Here is a 14,197-nt window from a genome sequence, read left to right on the forward strand (position 1 = left end):
CAGTGACTTTGGTAAAGGACATTGGCTCTGCCGCTTGAGGACTTTGGGCTCAAACCTGCCATTGCCACTGAGTAGCTGTGTGATCGTGGACGGGCTGCTGGCTATCTGTGCGGGGAAGGTACCGCAGTGCCCGCTCCAGGTTTGAGGCTTTGTTTCACGCGGGGCCCTGGGGCAGTCCTGCCTGAGGGGGGCGGCCCCCGCGTGACTGCCCCGCGGAGGTGGTGGGGGCCCTGCGCTCACAGTCACTGTCCGCCAGGGCGGGCAGCCCTCGGCACGTGGTCACAGGTCACAAGCTGTAGGGCGCGCTTTACTTCTGAATGCTGATGTCCTTAGGCCAGAGTGTTCAGCTTGTGTGTAAGTAGCGTAATCTCAGAATTAGGCATGAATGTTCAGCTTGCACGGTAGCCTCATCTTAGAATTAAAGCAATCAGGATGGTCTGTGGGTCTAGGCATTTCCCTTTTCCCTTTTGGTTAAGTTTTTATTTAACAGGAACTTTGAAAACTGACATACAGTTCTAAGTAAAGGTATAGATAATGGTTTAAGACTGTGAAAGAATGAACTGAGCACATGAAGTTTTAAAAACCGGAATGACCGAGGAATAGATAAAGTGATCAGTGGAACTGAATAGAGAGCCCAGAAATAGACCCACACAAATATGCCGGCTAGATTTTGACAAAGGTGCAAAAGCAGTTTGATGGAGGAAGGACAGCTTTTTGAACAAATGGTGCGGGAGTAGTTTCCACAGGCAAAATGAAAGAAATGAACCTCGGTGGAAACCTCACACCTTGAACAGCAATTGATTTAAAATGGATCACAGATTGCAACATAAAATGTAAGACTGTAAAACTTTGGGATGAAAACACAGGAGAAAACCTTTGGGACCTGGGGCTAGGCAGCGGCTTCTGAGACGTCACACCAAAAGCATTATACATGAAAAATAAAAGAGAAAGTGGACTCAATCGAGATTAAAAATTTACGCTCCTTGAAAGACCTGTTAGGAGCTGAAAAGAAGCCACCGACCAGGAGAAACTGTTTGCAAACCACATATCTGATAAAGGACTAGTGGAATGTCTAGAATAAAGACCTCTCAAAACTCAACAGTGGAAAGTCAAACAATCCAATGGGAAAGTCGGCAGAAAGCAGAAACAGCTCTTTTACCGGAGAGGAGAGGCGGCTGGCGAGTAAGCGCGTGAAAAGGAGCTCAGCGGCGCTAGCCAGCAGGGAGACGAGGACAGGAGACAGCTGGACACAGCAGGGGCCCTCCAGATGCCGGCGGGACGCGGAGACCCCGCGCCTCGCGCCGCTGCTGGTAGGCGTGTAAGACGGGGCAGCAGCTCTGGAAACAGATCGGAAGCATTTCTCACCGTTAAAATGTCCTCACCGTGTGGCCCAGCAAGCACGTTCTTGGGCACTTATCCCAGAGAAATGGAAACTCATGTTCACACAGAACCTCCACATGAATGGCCATGGCCGCTTTGTTTGTAATAACCAAACCTGCAGACACCCCGAAGGCCCCTGTCTGGGTGAAAGGTTAAACATGCGGGTGTGCCCCTAGGCACATGCTTGGGCCTGGCCGCCTCCCAGGCGTCAGCAGAGGCGTCTCAGAGGTCACACGCCGCGTGCTCCCACCTCTGTGACATCCTCTGAGCGTCCAAGCAGTAGACGGGGAGCAGGTTAGCGGGTGCGCCGGGGAGGGAGGGTGGGCGTGTCTGGGAGGCAGCACGACAGGCGCACGTGGAGACTGGTGCGATCTGAACGAGGCCCGGGGATGGTGCCAGCAGGGTCCCAGTGTCGCTTTCCTGCCCTCGGTGTCACGCTGCCGCTTACACAGGATTCCCAGAGAAGCAGAAGCAGTGGGAGGGGTGTGTGTGGGGACAGCCAGCACCCACTCTAAGGGGCTTCCCACTCGGAATTGGCTCACACGGCTGTGGAGGCAGCCAAGCACGCGCACAGTCTGTGTGGCAGGTGGACAGGCAGGGGGCATCGTCACCAGGTGGCACCCCATGGGCAGGAGCTGTTTGGAGTCTCCAAGATCGGGGACAGCCTAAACTGCCTTTTATTATTATCTTTTTAAATATTTAATTTATTTATTTAGTTTGTCCATGTCACGCAGCATGTGAGATCTTAGTTCCCCAACCGGGGTCGATCCTGTACCCCCTGCGGTGGAAGCGCAGAGTCCTAACCACTGGACCGCCAGGGAAGCCCTTAAACTGCCTTTTAAAGCTCTCACCCGATCAGGCCAGGCCCACCCAGGGTGATCTGTCTCTCGAGTAATTTAACATCAACCACCTGGGCCTTTCTATCACATCTGCAAAGCCCCTTCCCAGCAGCACCCAGAATCGTGTCTGACTGGGTACCTGGGGCTGTGATTCGGCCTTGGCAGGACACTGATGTGCTGTGACAGTTGCCCCGTACGGACCCTCAGGATAACTACTGCTGTCTTCTTCTTCTTTTTTTTTTTTTTGCGGTACGCGAACCTCTCACTGTCGTGGCCTCTCCCTTTGCGGAGCATAGGCTCCGGACGCGCAGGCTCAGCGGCCATGGCTCATGGGCCCAGCCGCTCCGCGGCATGTGGGATCTTCCCGGACCGGGACACGAAGCCGTGTCCCCTGCATCGGCAGGCGGACTCTCAACCACTGTGCCACCAGGGAAGCCCTGCTGTCTTAATGTGATGTGGATGTTCCATAATTTTTGAAAAACAAAATATTAAGTTGTACAACTTGAGGTTGACGTAATTGCGTTAGTGGAAAGGTGTATTTTCTGGAATATTAATATTGGTATTTAAAAACAGATTCATTGCTCACTTAAATGTTTCTGTTATAATCTAAATACCATCATCCATTAAAAACAAGTCCCCTGATGAATAAGCTTTGGACCGTCAACTTTTACATCGTCCCTTTTGCTTTTTGAACTTTCTTTCCCACTTCATTTCCTTCACAAGATTTTATCCTGTCATCCAGGCTGGTGCACTCCTGTGCGACAGAAATACGGATGGAAATTGAAGCTGAAAAATGTATTTCCTGTAACCGGGAGGCCTGGAGGGTTAAGAAAAAAGCTCTTCTGGATTGAGGTCTCGTTACAGTTCTTAGCACACAGTTGAACAAAACAGGGTAAATTATTACCAGTTTATAGTTAACTCTTAACAATGCAGTGTTGTGAATTTACCCTTGCGGTGGATGGGGCTTTAGTGTTAGTTAATTCCTGAATCTCTGGAGGGTTATGAGTAATCTATCACTTAAAATGACGCAGGGTTCAACGTTGGTTCCATTTCTGTTTTCAGTTTTTATCGTTTGAAGTTCTGAGAAGCTTTGTTTACATAAATAAATCTGTGGAAGATGAAGGAGGTCCTCATTTCTTGCAGGTGTGTGCCAGCAAGCTTAGTGGTCTGTCATCACAGATTACTTTGATTATCTGTGAGCTGAAACCCTAAGTAGGTCCTCCGTGCGCTTTGTCAGAGGCGAGTGGTAAGGAGTGACCCCCGCAGAGCGCCTGCTGTCTTACGTCTGGATGGACGGGGTGCCTGAATGTGATTGCGGGGAGGCTTTGTGAAAGGGAACAACCACATTGGCCAGAGGTGCTCTCCTGGGGCATCATCTTTAGGACATAGAACGTTCTGGAAGGAGGGCATCTGGGAATTGAGGCCCTGCGGGATCTGCACACCGAGGGGCCCCCGACGGTCGGGTGCCCCGGGGCTCCCTGTGCTCCAGCTTGAAGCTGGGTGTCTCAGACCAGCATTTCCTTGGTCTTAAGGTCCTTTAGGAAACAGAGGTGTGTTTAGTCTAACGACTCTGCCGGTCGTTGGCGTGAATCCACTGTAACCTGTTTATTTCCGGCAGACATCTCAGACCTTGAATGTGCTCATGTCCATCGTGATGTCCTATCGGGGTGAGAGGGAACACCTTCGTGTGGGTACCCTGTGTGTGACCTCGGTACCAAGTCAGAGGCCACCTGGCCGCTGGTGGTGCCTGAGCTGTGGGTAGGTGGTCAGGATTTGGTGGGTTATTTCAGGGGTCACTGATGATTAAGTAGCACGGCTGAGAAAATGCTGATGCCTTTGAGTGAAATGCAGGCGATTATGCTTCTTTTTTAGGAAAATACCCTGTGGTCCTGCCGTTCACTTCCGCATGACACGGTGCCATTTGTGCCTCTGCTTTTGGGGACATTTAACAGGGTGTGGCTGGGACAGGGGCCGGCTTCTCATGGGTGCCTTTGGGTTCATGGGCTTTCCTCCTGTAAAAGCAGGGTTTCCCCGACTTGGAGTTTGGAGAGAGAGATCCAGGCATGACATTGCTCTCAGGTAACACTGCTGTACATCTTGAGTACCTGTTCTTTCTGCACAAAGCACGGCGGGAAGTGCTGAGGGCTGGAAGGTTCATGAGCAAAAAATCTTGACTGTGCTTAGAGACGAGCCACTGGCTCCCGCGTGTTTAAACACGTGTCTCAAAAAATAAAAAAATAAATAAACACATGTCTCCCTCCGGAAAGAGCCCCCGGCGGGGCACAATTCTTTTGTAGCATCGTTTCCTTCGAAGCAAAGTCCCCGGACCCTTGGCTGTGGTTCCTGCACTGGTCCAGCAGAACCCAGAGGTCAGTGCCCGGCGGTTCCCCCGCAGCCCCTCCGCGGGTGTTCGCCCCTTTCTGTGCATGACACTCACATCCTGGGATGGAACTGATAAGCACAGTGGTCACGAAAGCCTAGATTGCAGATGGGAATTCGCTCGGATGCAGTGAGTAAGTCTCAAGCTGTTTTCCATGCAGACCTGCTCCTTCAGAAACCTTCCTGCGCAGTGACAGCTGTGACACCTCTGTCTCTTCTCCGTAAACATGTAAATATTTGTAACCTGACTCTCCCGACAGTGCCAACAAGGAGCAGAGCTAGACTCTCCATGAAGAAGCCCAGCCCCGGCTCGCACTTTGCCCGGTGTCACTCGTGCACGTAGCGCAGCCCTGCCGGGGCCTCCCCTCTGGAGCTCGGGGCGTGGGCGCTGACTTTTGATGACTCTGTGCTCTGACAATGAACGCTGTCGTGTTAAGGTCTTCTTTTCTCTGTGATTCTTTTGTTCCCTAGCGTCGTCCCCCAGACTACAGTAATTCTCAACAGTGATCGGCAGAACGCCGTTGTAGCCAAGATGGAAGACCCCCTGAGCGGCAGGGCACCGGATCCCCTGGAAAATATCATTAGCAAGTCAGTAGCACGACACCCCACCTCTCACCGCCACCGCTGGGGCCCCGGGGACAGGGCGGCGTCCTGGGGCGCCCGTGTCGTTGGGCCCGGGGTTGTCCGCGGCCAGGGTCTGGGGAGGACGGCCCGGCCTGTGTCCGCTGCCGCGCGTGCCGGCGGGAGGTACCCTGTGTGCCCACCACGATGCGCGGATCCCGCCCTCTCACCTCACTCCCACCTGTCTGTCTGTCCGAGCATGTCGGGTCGGCGACGTCCCCTCTGGTTGGTGAAGTGGCGGAGGCGTTTCGAGGTGGTGCCTTTTCCACCCCTTTTTCTTTGGAGACGCTTTGGCTGTACCCTGGGTCAGAGGCGGGAGTGCGTGGAGGGCACCATCGCCCCTCGTGTGCTGGCGCCCCGCTGGCGTCGGCCCCACCGCGCTGCTTCCCGGCGAGTCTCGCAGGCACTCCTGCGGCCGGTCCCGCTTCTACCTGGCTGTAGCCCAGGTCCGCAGGGCCCCAGACCCCAAGCAGCCCGGCCGCGGGAGGTGGGTGCGGACGCTCCGGGCCGAGGCCGTGGGCCGGCAGAGCAGCAGAGGGTCCGTGTGCCTCGTGCCCGCGAGGGCGGAGTCGTGGCCAGGTCCGGAGCGTTTAGCGAGGTCCAGCCCCCGGGATGGAGCCCTCCGGGGTTTGCCTCGGCAGGCAGGGACCTCGCGCTGCTTCCCCTTCTCCGTGCGCGGCAGCATCTCGAAGGCGGTCGGAAAGGTCATTCAGAAGGCAGTAGCGTGCCTCCAGGTAATGGAGCCCGTTTCGGAGCTGGCTGGTGTTCTGGTTTCCTGGCCGTGCCTTACTGCGCTGTATCGGGGTCCCTTGTGGTGCTAAGGATGCCCCCCAGGAGATCCTCGACTGGCTTTTTTAGCCCACTCGAGCGGTTTCTGTCAGTGGGCTAGTTGGGAGTGAGAGCTGCGTCTTCACAGGCCGGGTCATTTCTAGGACATCTCTCGGGACGGAGTGGATCGGTGCAGTCAGTCTGGGTCTGCAGACATACTTTCTCTCACTCAGCCTTTCCTTTGACACGGCCTCAATCTCACCCTGATTCAAACGTCAGCGTTTGACGTCACCTCCATGATCAGAAGGGAGCGTTCTAGGCCTTGAGTCACAGCGAGTTGTGATTTCACTTCTTTTGCGGTGTAAACATTTTTTTAAACGTTTCAAGTTTCATACAGTTTCTTGGAGCCACAGGCTGTCTCCTGCTATTAATCTGAGTAGAAAGAGCTGAGGGAAGGCTGGTGGCCCAGTGCGTGTGCAGAGGTAGCTTCTCTGAGACGTGAAGGGGAGAACGTCGGGGTACAGAACCATCTCTGCGTGTTGCTGTGCTGCTCTCACCACACTGCTGGTGTCTCTGTTTCCCGCGCAGCGCGGTGCCCGGGCGTCGGCAGAACACCATCGTGGTGAAGGTGCCAGGTCAGGAGGACAGCCACAATGAGGACGGGGAGAGCGGGTCCGAGGCAAGCGACTCCGTTTCCAACTGTGGACAGTCAGGAAGTCAGAACATCGGCAACAACGTCACCCTCATCACCCTGAACTCGGAAGGTGCGTCCTCGAAGCTGCTCCTCTCCTCCGCGTGGACGGTAATGGGTGTGCCGCGGCTCTTGAACAGCTTGGGCTGAAACTGCGCGGGTCCATGACACGTGGACTGTTCAGTAGTAGATGTTACAGCGTTGTACGGTCTGCACACGGGGAGCCGTGAATACGGGGGCACTGCGTTCACGGGGGGCCCACTAGCAGTTATGTGTGGATCCCTGACCACATGGAGGGTCGAAACCCCTCACGTTGTTCCGGTGTCAGCTGTAATTTTTTCCCCTGCTTTTTAGAAAAGTAATATATGTTTATTGTTTTTGAAAGATGATAAGATGTGAAAATGACAAAGAAAGGACAAATAACCGGAGACATTCCTCATCCAGAGATCTCTAGAAACCTTCTGGGCTTTTTCTACGTTAACATACACGCTAGAGTTACGATTTTGTAACTCGCTTTTCCCCATTGCGTAGTAGAAATCTCTCCACGTTGATGCAGGGTCACAATCGTTTTCAGTCAGGTTTGCTTATTGAATCTAGCTCTGGAGGCTTTCCGATGATGGAGAGCTGTAACTCGAGAGCTATCGGTCGGCTCACTTGTCTGACCACAGCTCTGTCCTGTGTCTCTGATGAGGGCCTCACGCAGACTCAGAGGGGCCATACGTCCAGGTTGAGTCCACGCTGCCCCTGCCCACTGTGATATAGGGGGAGCATCCTCTCTCCTGCTGGGTCTGGGGTCCACTCTCACCTGGCTCTGGGTCCGGGTGGCGGCCTGGCAGGCCCTCCAGAGGGTTCCTGCCACCTGGCAGCTTTGTCCTTCTCTTGAGGGCTGAGCCGATGTTTCCCAAAATAGTGCGGAGAGAGAGGAGGGAACTGGGCAGATGTAGCATCGTGTCACCGAGTCCTCAAGCATATAATTTGTTAACTAGGAAGGGCTGGTGAGATGTTTCTGCTTCTCCGTCTGAGTGGTTGATTTTTCCTAAGAGCACAGTATAGATTTTTCTACAAAGATTTTCCTGTTAGACTTGTTACCACATCTGAAGCATTGAAAATGTTTTCCTTAAAACGTCATTCACCTCTAACATAAGTCGCTAGGGTTGAGATGGCAGAGCAGGGAACAGAGAAAAAGCAAACTGGGCAACTTAGGAAAAAAATTGAGGTCTAATTTCCATTCCATGAAACTGACCATTTTAAAGCAGACGTGCCGGTAGAGCGTGCACATCACCCCTATCTAATTGCAGGGTATTTTTACCACCCCAAAGAGACCCCACAGCAGTACCCCCGTGCTCCAGCCTCCAGCCCTGCCACCTCTGATCTGCTTCCTGTCTGTGGGGTTGCCTGTTGTGGATGTTTCATACGAGTGGAATCACGTGGTGCCCTCCTGTTGTACATGCAGCAGTCCTTCATTCCTCTTTATGGCCGGGTGACGGCCCATCCGTCACCCACCGATGGACGCTGGCGTCGTTCCCACTTTCTGACTGTCACGAACGGTGCTGCTCTGAACGTTTGTGTGTAGGTTTCTGTGCGTGTTTTCATTTCTCTTGGGCTGATACCTGGGAGTGGAATTGCTGGGTCAGGGCAGCTAGTCTCTCTACTCATTAGACTTGAGGAAAAGAGGGTTGCTCCTGATTTCATCTTAGTGGATATCGACTGAAAATTACATCTGTAACAATTGCAGAGAAAGTTAATTGTTCTTATTCTTTTTCCATGTGGATTTTGGGTAAATACTCCTGTAGGTCTAGCTGTGGACTTCAGGCCTAACTTGTTTGGTTTAAACGGCCTCAGCTCTGAAACATGACATTGGATAATTTGGGGGGAGTCTGGGGTTATCATAAAAACCAAAAATGTCATCATTTAAGTTTGTATGCCCTAATGTGATCTGATTAATGTGAAATATATTTCAGGGGGGACCGCAGACTGACTCTAATGTGAGCTTACAAAAAGGGATCCGGATTTGAGCTTATTAGTATTAAAATCTGTAGGGAAAAAAGTACAGGTTTTCTGTGTGTCTGAGTGCAGGCTTGCTGCCACTGTCCTCGGGAGGGTGTCCCCCCCGCCACCCCCCCGCAGTTCTACGTTCTGAGAATGTCAGGTTGAGCCACCTCGGTTGGCACGGGGTTTGGGAAGATGGAACAGAGACCGCCGGTGTGTGCACGTAAATGTGGGCAAAAGAGCTAATCTGCGAACGTCTCGCACGGGCCCGTAGTGGCGTCATGTGGCCAACACCCATGATGCACTGAGAGTCGGATTCGCTGCTTCCCTCCCACGTCCTCCCGGGACCAGAATAGCCTGCTCGACTAGGGAGCGTCCAGTCAGCTACTTCCTATCAGAGAGATGGGGATAAGGTGTAGGCGCTGAAGGGCTGGAGGCTCGGCCTTAGGTGGAGTCATCTTCCTTCCTGATAAGAGCCCAGGGCTGCACATAGACAGACGTTCTTCTCTTCTTATAGAAGTATTTCTGTGCCTGATTGCAGAGAACCACAGAGTTTCAGAACGGCTATTTCTTAAGAATTCCGCATCGTCTGCACGAATTGGCATGCCGTCCCCTAGCAGATCTTTATTATACTGGAGCGGTGCCAGGGGATTTACCCATGCGTTAATCGGCGGTTCTGGCTGTCACGGCACCAGCTCCGTTTGGATCAGAGAAACGCTGACGGTGGGGAGCCGTGAGCCGCTGGCTAGCTCTTAGCTCTTGCCCTTCTCTTCCCCGGCACAAGGCCTTTGTTTACCCCGATCTTTGGGAAGTACTGAAAGTGTGTGGGGTTCATCGTTCAAAGATTAAGCTGGTGAACTGAGTCAGAGAAACAGATTAGCCAAAATGGACCCAAAGTGGGATCTGTGCATTAATGAAGGGATTTAGTTAGATTCTTAATAAAGAGTTTAATTCCTGCCGTTTATGCATTTGATAATTCTTGCAGAACTTGACTAATCCTGCATGTAAAACGTTTGGTACTTGCCTTTAATAGGGAAGTACTTCTGTTATAATTGAATTGTTGTCAGAAATCAGCCTTGTATATGTTGCAAAGCCCCGAGTCAGTGAAATGATCTATACTCACGTATCTGTGAGTATAAATAGATAGAGACACTCACATATCTGTGCTGGGGTGGGGGCAGGGCAGGGAGATGAAGTCTGGGAGGAGCAGGTGATTCAGCAGGGTTGTCAGGTACAGCACGGGGACCCCGGAGCACCTTCTCCGGGGTGTTGCTGGGCTGTGGGCTACGAAACAAGATCAGTACAAATTGCTGTGTTCACGAAACTGCAGCTGTACGTGTGCTAAGGAGGAAATTTAGCCAGAAACATTTCTTGAGAATTTGTTCACATAATTTATTTTATATGAACTTTTCTTAACACAAATTCTTTTTTATTTTAAAGATTTGTTTTGATGTGGACCATTTTTAAAGTCTTTATTGAGTTTGTTAACAATATTGGTTTTGTTTTATGTTTTGGTGTTTTGGCCGCGAGGCATGTGGGGTCTTAGCTCCCCGACTGGAGATCGTACCTGCACCCCCTGCATTGGAAGGCAAAGTCTTAACGACTGGACCGCCAGGGAAGTCCCTGCATAAATTCTTTGTGTATTTGGTAACATTAAAACACATTTTAGCAGCCGTCATAAGTAGGCTGCTGACAAGAGCAGGATTAAGAAAGAGGATTAGTGTAACAACGTCAGTGGGTCTTTGTGCAGGACCACGTAGTGAATGGTCACTGATCCCAGATCAGAGAAGAGTGGCCGGAGGGTGGCATCACAGCATCCCTCGCCGAGTCTCGGGTCGGCATGTGGGACCCAGCATAGGGACACCCCGTCTCTGCCCAGCGCTCCCGCTCTTTCTGCCAAGTGTCCTTGGACACTCGCTGTTGTCACAGTTGAGCTCATGACGACTGTGCTCAGCGGGCGGGATTCCCCGGAAGAGGCTGGGCTCCGTCGAGGTGTGGCCACGTGGTTCTGTGGGATAGGCCCAGCCTCGGGGGATGGAATTGGCTGCAGTGCCAGAAACGTTCGTGTTTTCCCTTTCCCTACAGCATTATCCTGTATGTAACCTAACGCTTTCGAATTCCCAGTTTAAAAACCCCAAATTGTCGATCTGTCCATAGCTTAAAGATGTCACGTCAGTCCCAAAGAAGCAGAGGTGCTTGGGCTACAGGCACATAGTTTACTGTGTCTAAAGCCAGGAAGGCAAGCTGTCAGGTTCTGTGGTTGGTTGGAGTGTTACCGATTCACTGCAGGTGTCACCCTTGAATGAGGCTCACAGTCAGGGTGTAAACACCTTAATTCAGAAGGGCTCAGAAACAGGCGACAGCTTCTGAGGACAGAGTGTGATCCATGCTGAGAGGCGGCCCACAGGGCCTGTTCTGGAAAGCCTCCTTGAGCCCCTTCCCAGGGCCACTTGGTCCCCCCCACCGCCAGCCCGCACCTCACATGTAGAGAAATTCGTAACCAGCTTGGGCAGCCTTTATAAAAGCCCAATGGAAAACACAGCCTGATCCCTGCTCGTGGGCACAAGGTGTCCTCTGAGGCTGGCCCAGAGGTGCTGGAGTCGGCCTCGAGGACCTGACCTCACGTGACCCCCTGGGCCGTGTGTGGACACCCCGTTCACCTCAGAGCCTGCGTCGTCACCATCCCTTGGGTGGAGACTGAAACGCCTCCCTGGTGGTCCCCTCTCGTGGCTGCAGAGACCAAGCCTGTTGTGAGTGATTGCTGAGGGGGACCGGCGCCCGGGGCGTCTGGGAGCCAAGGCAGCAAGTGTCCAAGTGGCCCATCCTGGGGGCCCTTCCCTCCATCACAGCTGCCCGCACAGGACTTAGAGGCTTCTGGGGCCCCCTGGACGGAACACTGGCGTCTTTGGAGAGAGAACACCGGCGTCTTTGGAGAGCCCGGGCGCTGGGCTGGGCTCGGTTCCGGGGTGGCATTTGGAGTGCCGGTGACCTCCCAGCCTGCGTGACGTGTGTGCAGGGCATGCAGGCTGCTGTCGGAGGACTCGCAGTTTGCCCTTTGCTTTGGAGGAGTGGTGACGCCTTGTGTCGCGTTTTCTCAGAGTCCCTGAGTTGCAGTAAGGCATGTGAAGTCCTGGCACGTAGGAGGCGTGGAGTAGATACTGTCCTGTCTTTGCCCCACGCGATTAGCTCCCACGCCTAGGCCCGGGCCCAGCCGAGTGGCTCGGAACCAAGGCTCCCTGGTGTCAGTGGACGTGCTGGTGTGTGTATCAACTACCTCGGGACGTGTGCCTGTGCGTGTGTGTGCGTGCCTGTATGGACGTGTGTATTCTGTATATACACATGTATGTATGCATACGTGTCAGCGGGTGGGGAGCAGGGGAGGCATGACACAGGTAGCTGCTTTATCTCTCTGTCCAGTTGGCGACCCTGAGACTGTGGCCATCCTTTTCGTCTTGGGGCTTTCTCCTGTTCGTTTCATTTTCCTAGAACTAAAATAGACCCTCCCTCACAAGAAGTATTTGTATTCTGAACTGTTTGGTAAGAAAGTTGAAGCTACTGCTGAAGGTTTTTCTTTGAATAGCGTTTTTAGAAATGTCAGTTAATTTAATTAAAGATTTAAGTGATTGGAATAGAAAGCAAGTTTATTTTTCTTATAACCCAACTAGTAGTTTTTAAATAAAGCCATTAGAATCTATTGTTTCAGATGCCAAAACTGGACCAAGCTATTTTAGTAAAATAAATATATCCTTTCTGAATTGTCAAAAGGCAAATTTCTCAGATATTTATGTGGGCTGGTGCTCGGTCTTGTTTTACATTTCAAAGACGTGATTCATCGTCACTGGTGGAAAGCTGGGCCCAGGCTGGGCTCGGGCTGTCGGGTCGGGTCAGAGGTGACTTGGGGCGGAGTCAGCAGGTGTGGTCCGCGCACCTGGGTGAGGACTGTGCGCCCTAGCGTCTGGGCCAGGGAGCGCGGAGGCGCTGCCGTCTCCCCGGAGTGCCTCGGCAGTGACCGTGCAGCCCTGGTCCTCCCTGCCCCCGGAGGGGTCCTCTGTTCCCACGGCGATGGCTGTGTTGGTCAGAGTTGCTGCAGGCTGTGTTTCTTGTCCGCCTAGCTCGGCCTTCTTGCTGGTCAGATGACCACACACCTGAGACTCACAGCATTAAGGAAGTTAGGTTGTAGACAGGTTATAAAATGCCTTGCAAAATTTTGAGGTGTTTGAAAGAAACTTTCTGGACAATTCCCTATGTTACCAGAGATGTTTAAGCCATTATTTTCTGGAGTGCTAGGGAGGGAAAATAGTTAATTTTTAGACTAATTTATTTTTTGGGGGGAGCAATATTCCCTGAGATAATAACTTCTGTAGGAATTTAAAATGCCATGTTTCCTCCTCCAGAATGTCCTGGTAATACTCCTGGAGGCCCGTCTGCCAGCTCTGGGGCTGGGCGTTCATCCGTGGCCACGTGTCAGCAGGGAGCTGGGCGAGGAAACGGCCCTCGCGGGCCCGCAGAGCCCATTCAGTGGCCACGCGCGCCCTCCCGCTCACGGTGGCCAGCCGGCCGCTTCCTCCCTGAGCCCGTCCGGCCCTTTCATGTTCTCCTCGGCAGCACAGCTCGCAGAGATCGTCCGTGAAGACTGGGGAGTTTCGGATCTGTCTGAGGGTGATCATTCTTTACGTAAACAGGAGGCTTGGCTTTCCTTTGTGAGCGTTCTCATTCGTTTAACTTGGTGTTTTGCCTTCCTAAGAATTAAGTTTAATAGATGAGGTCGCTTTTTCGTTCCTTTCTCCTGGATCAGTTTGACAGTGTCTGCCTTTACCCACGTGTGACCCCGCTGTGTGCGTGGGATGGCGTGGCGCGGCCCCGCCTTTCTCGGTTGTCGCTGGAGCTGGGAGGCTGAGGCTGTCCGGGGTGGCGTCTGCAAGGAAGGTGGCCCTTGCTCTGGCACATCGCTGTTGGAGCGGTAGGGCCAGGTCTGGGGCTTGGACAGGTGGGGCGCTCCTTGCCCCGGCCGGAGAGCCGAGGCCCCCTTGCAGGGGGCTGGCAGGACTCTGTCCCTGACCCCCAACCCCCAGCCCCACAGCCTCTGGTTCTGTCATGTTGCATGTGCGAGGGCTCTGGCGAAGAGGATGCTTCCGGGGCTGGGGAGCCGAGGAGGGGGCGCGTGTGCGGGCAGCTCCCGGGGAAGCCGGCTCTCAGTCGGAGTCAGTGGTGGAGAAGCCGAGCCGGCCTCTCTCTTGGACGGAACGGCCATCCCGCCACCTCCGCGCACGCTCAGCGTCACTTTGATGAGACGTTGACTCGCGGTTTGGAAAATGATGCTGAGCTCCTGCCCAGCGTTTACTTTGCTTTAAAGATATTATCTAAACGTGGGAGCCGGCCTTGTAGAATTCATGATACTTGTTTCTGAGAAAAGCGCAAGGCTCTGTGGCCCCGTGGCGGTGGGGTGGAGCCCGCAGCCCACTGTCCTTGTGTCCAACGCGGCGCCCCTCCTGCAGCGGCCTGCCCCTCCCCTCCCACCCCCCTCCCTGTC

At 53.3% G+C, this 14,197-nt stretch overlaps 1 protein-coding gene across 10 annotated transcripts in view; it reads left to right on the top strand.

Moving 5' to 3' along the window:
* BANP (BTG3 associated nuclear protein) overlaps positions 1-14,197 on the top strand; it is a 102,799-nt gene that overhangs the window by 43,457 nt on the left and 45,145 nt on the right. For 7 of the 10 annotated variants that reach the window (XR_003001891.1, XM_024735541.1, XM_024735537.1 and 4 more), the window contains 2 exons: positions 5,070-5,186; positions 6,576-6,751. Coding sequence is in view for 9 of the 10 variants with exons in the window: in XM_024735541.1 (XP_024591309.1) it covers positions 5,070-5,186; positions 6,576-6,751 (293 nt within the window). In the remaining variant the exon portion in view is untranslated. Of the gene's footprint in view, positions 1-3,262; positions 3,363-5,069; positions 5,187-6,575; positions 6,752-14,197 lie in introns of those variants that run through there. The other 3 variants (XM_024735542.1, XM_024735543.1, XM_024735545.1) reach the window with 2 other exon arrangements.

This window comes from Neophocaena asiaeorientalis, unplaced genomic scaffold (genome assembly GCF_003031525.2).
Source record: "Neophocaena asiaeorientalis asiaeorientalis breed wild unplaced genomic scaffold, Neophocaena_asiaeorientalis_V1.1 scaffold40, whole genome shotgun sequence".
Classification (NCBI taxonomy): Eukaryota; Metazoa; Chordata; class Mammalia; order Artiodactyla; family Phocoenidae; genus Neophocaena; species Neophocaena asiaeorientalis.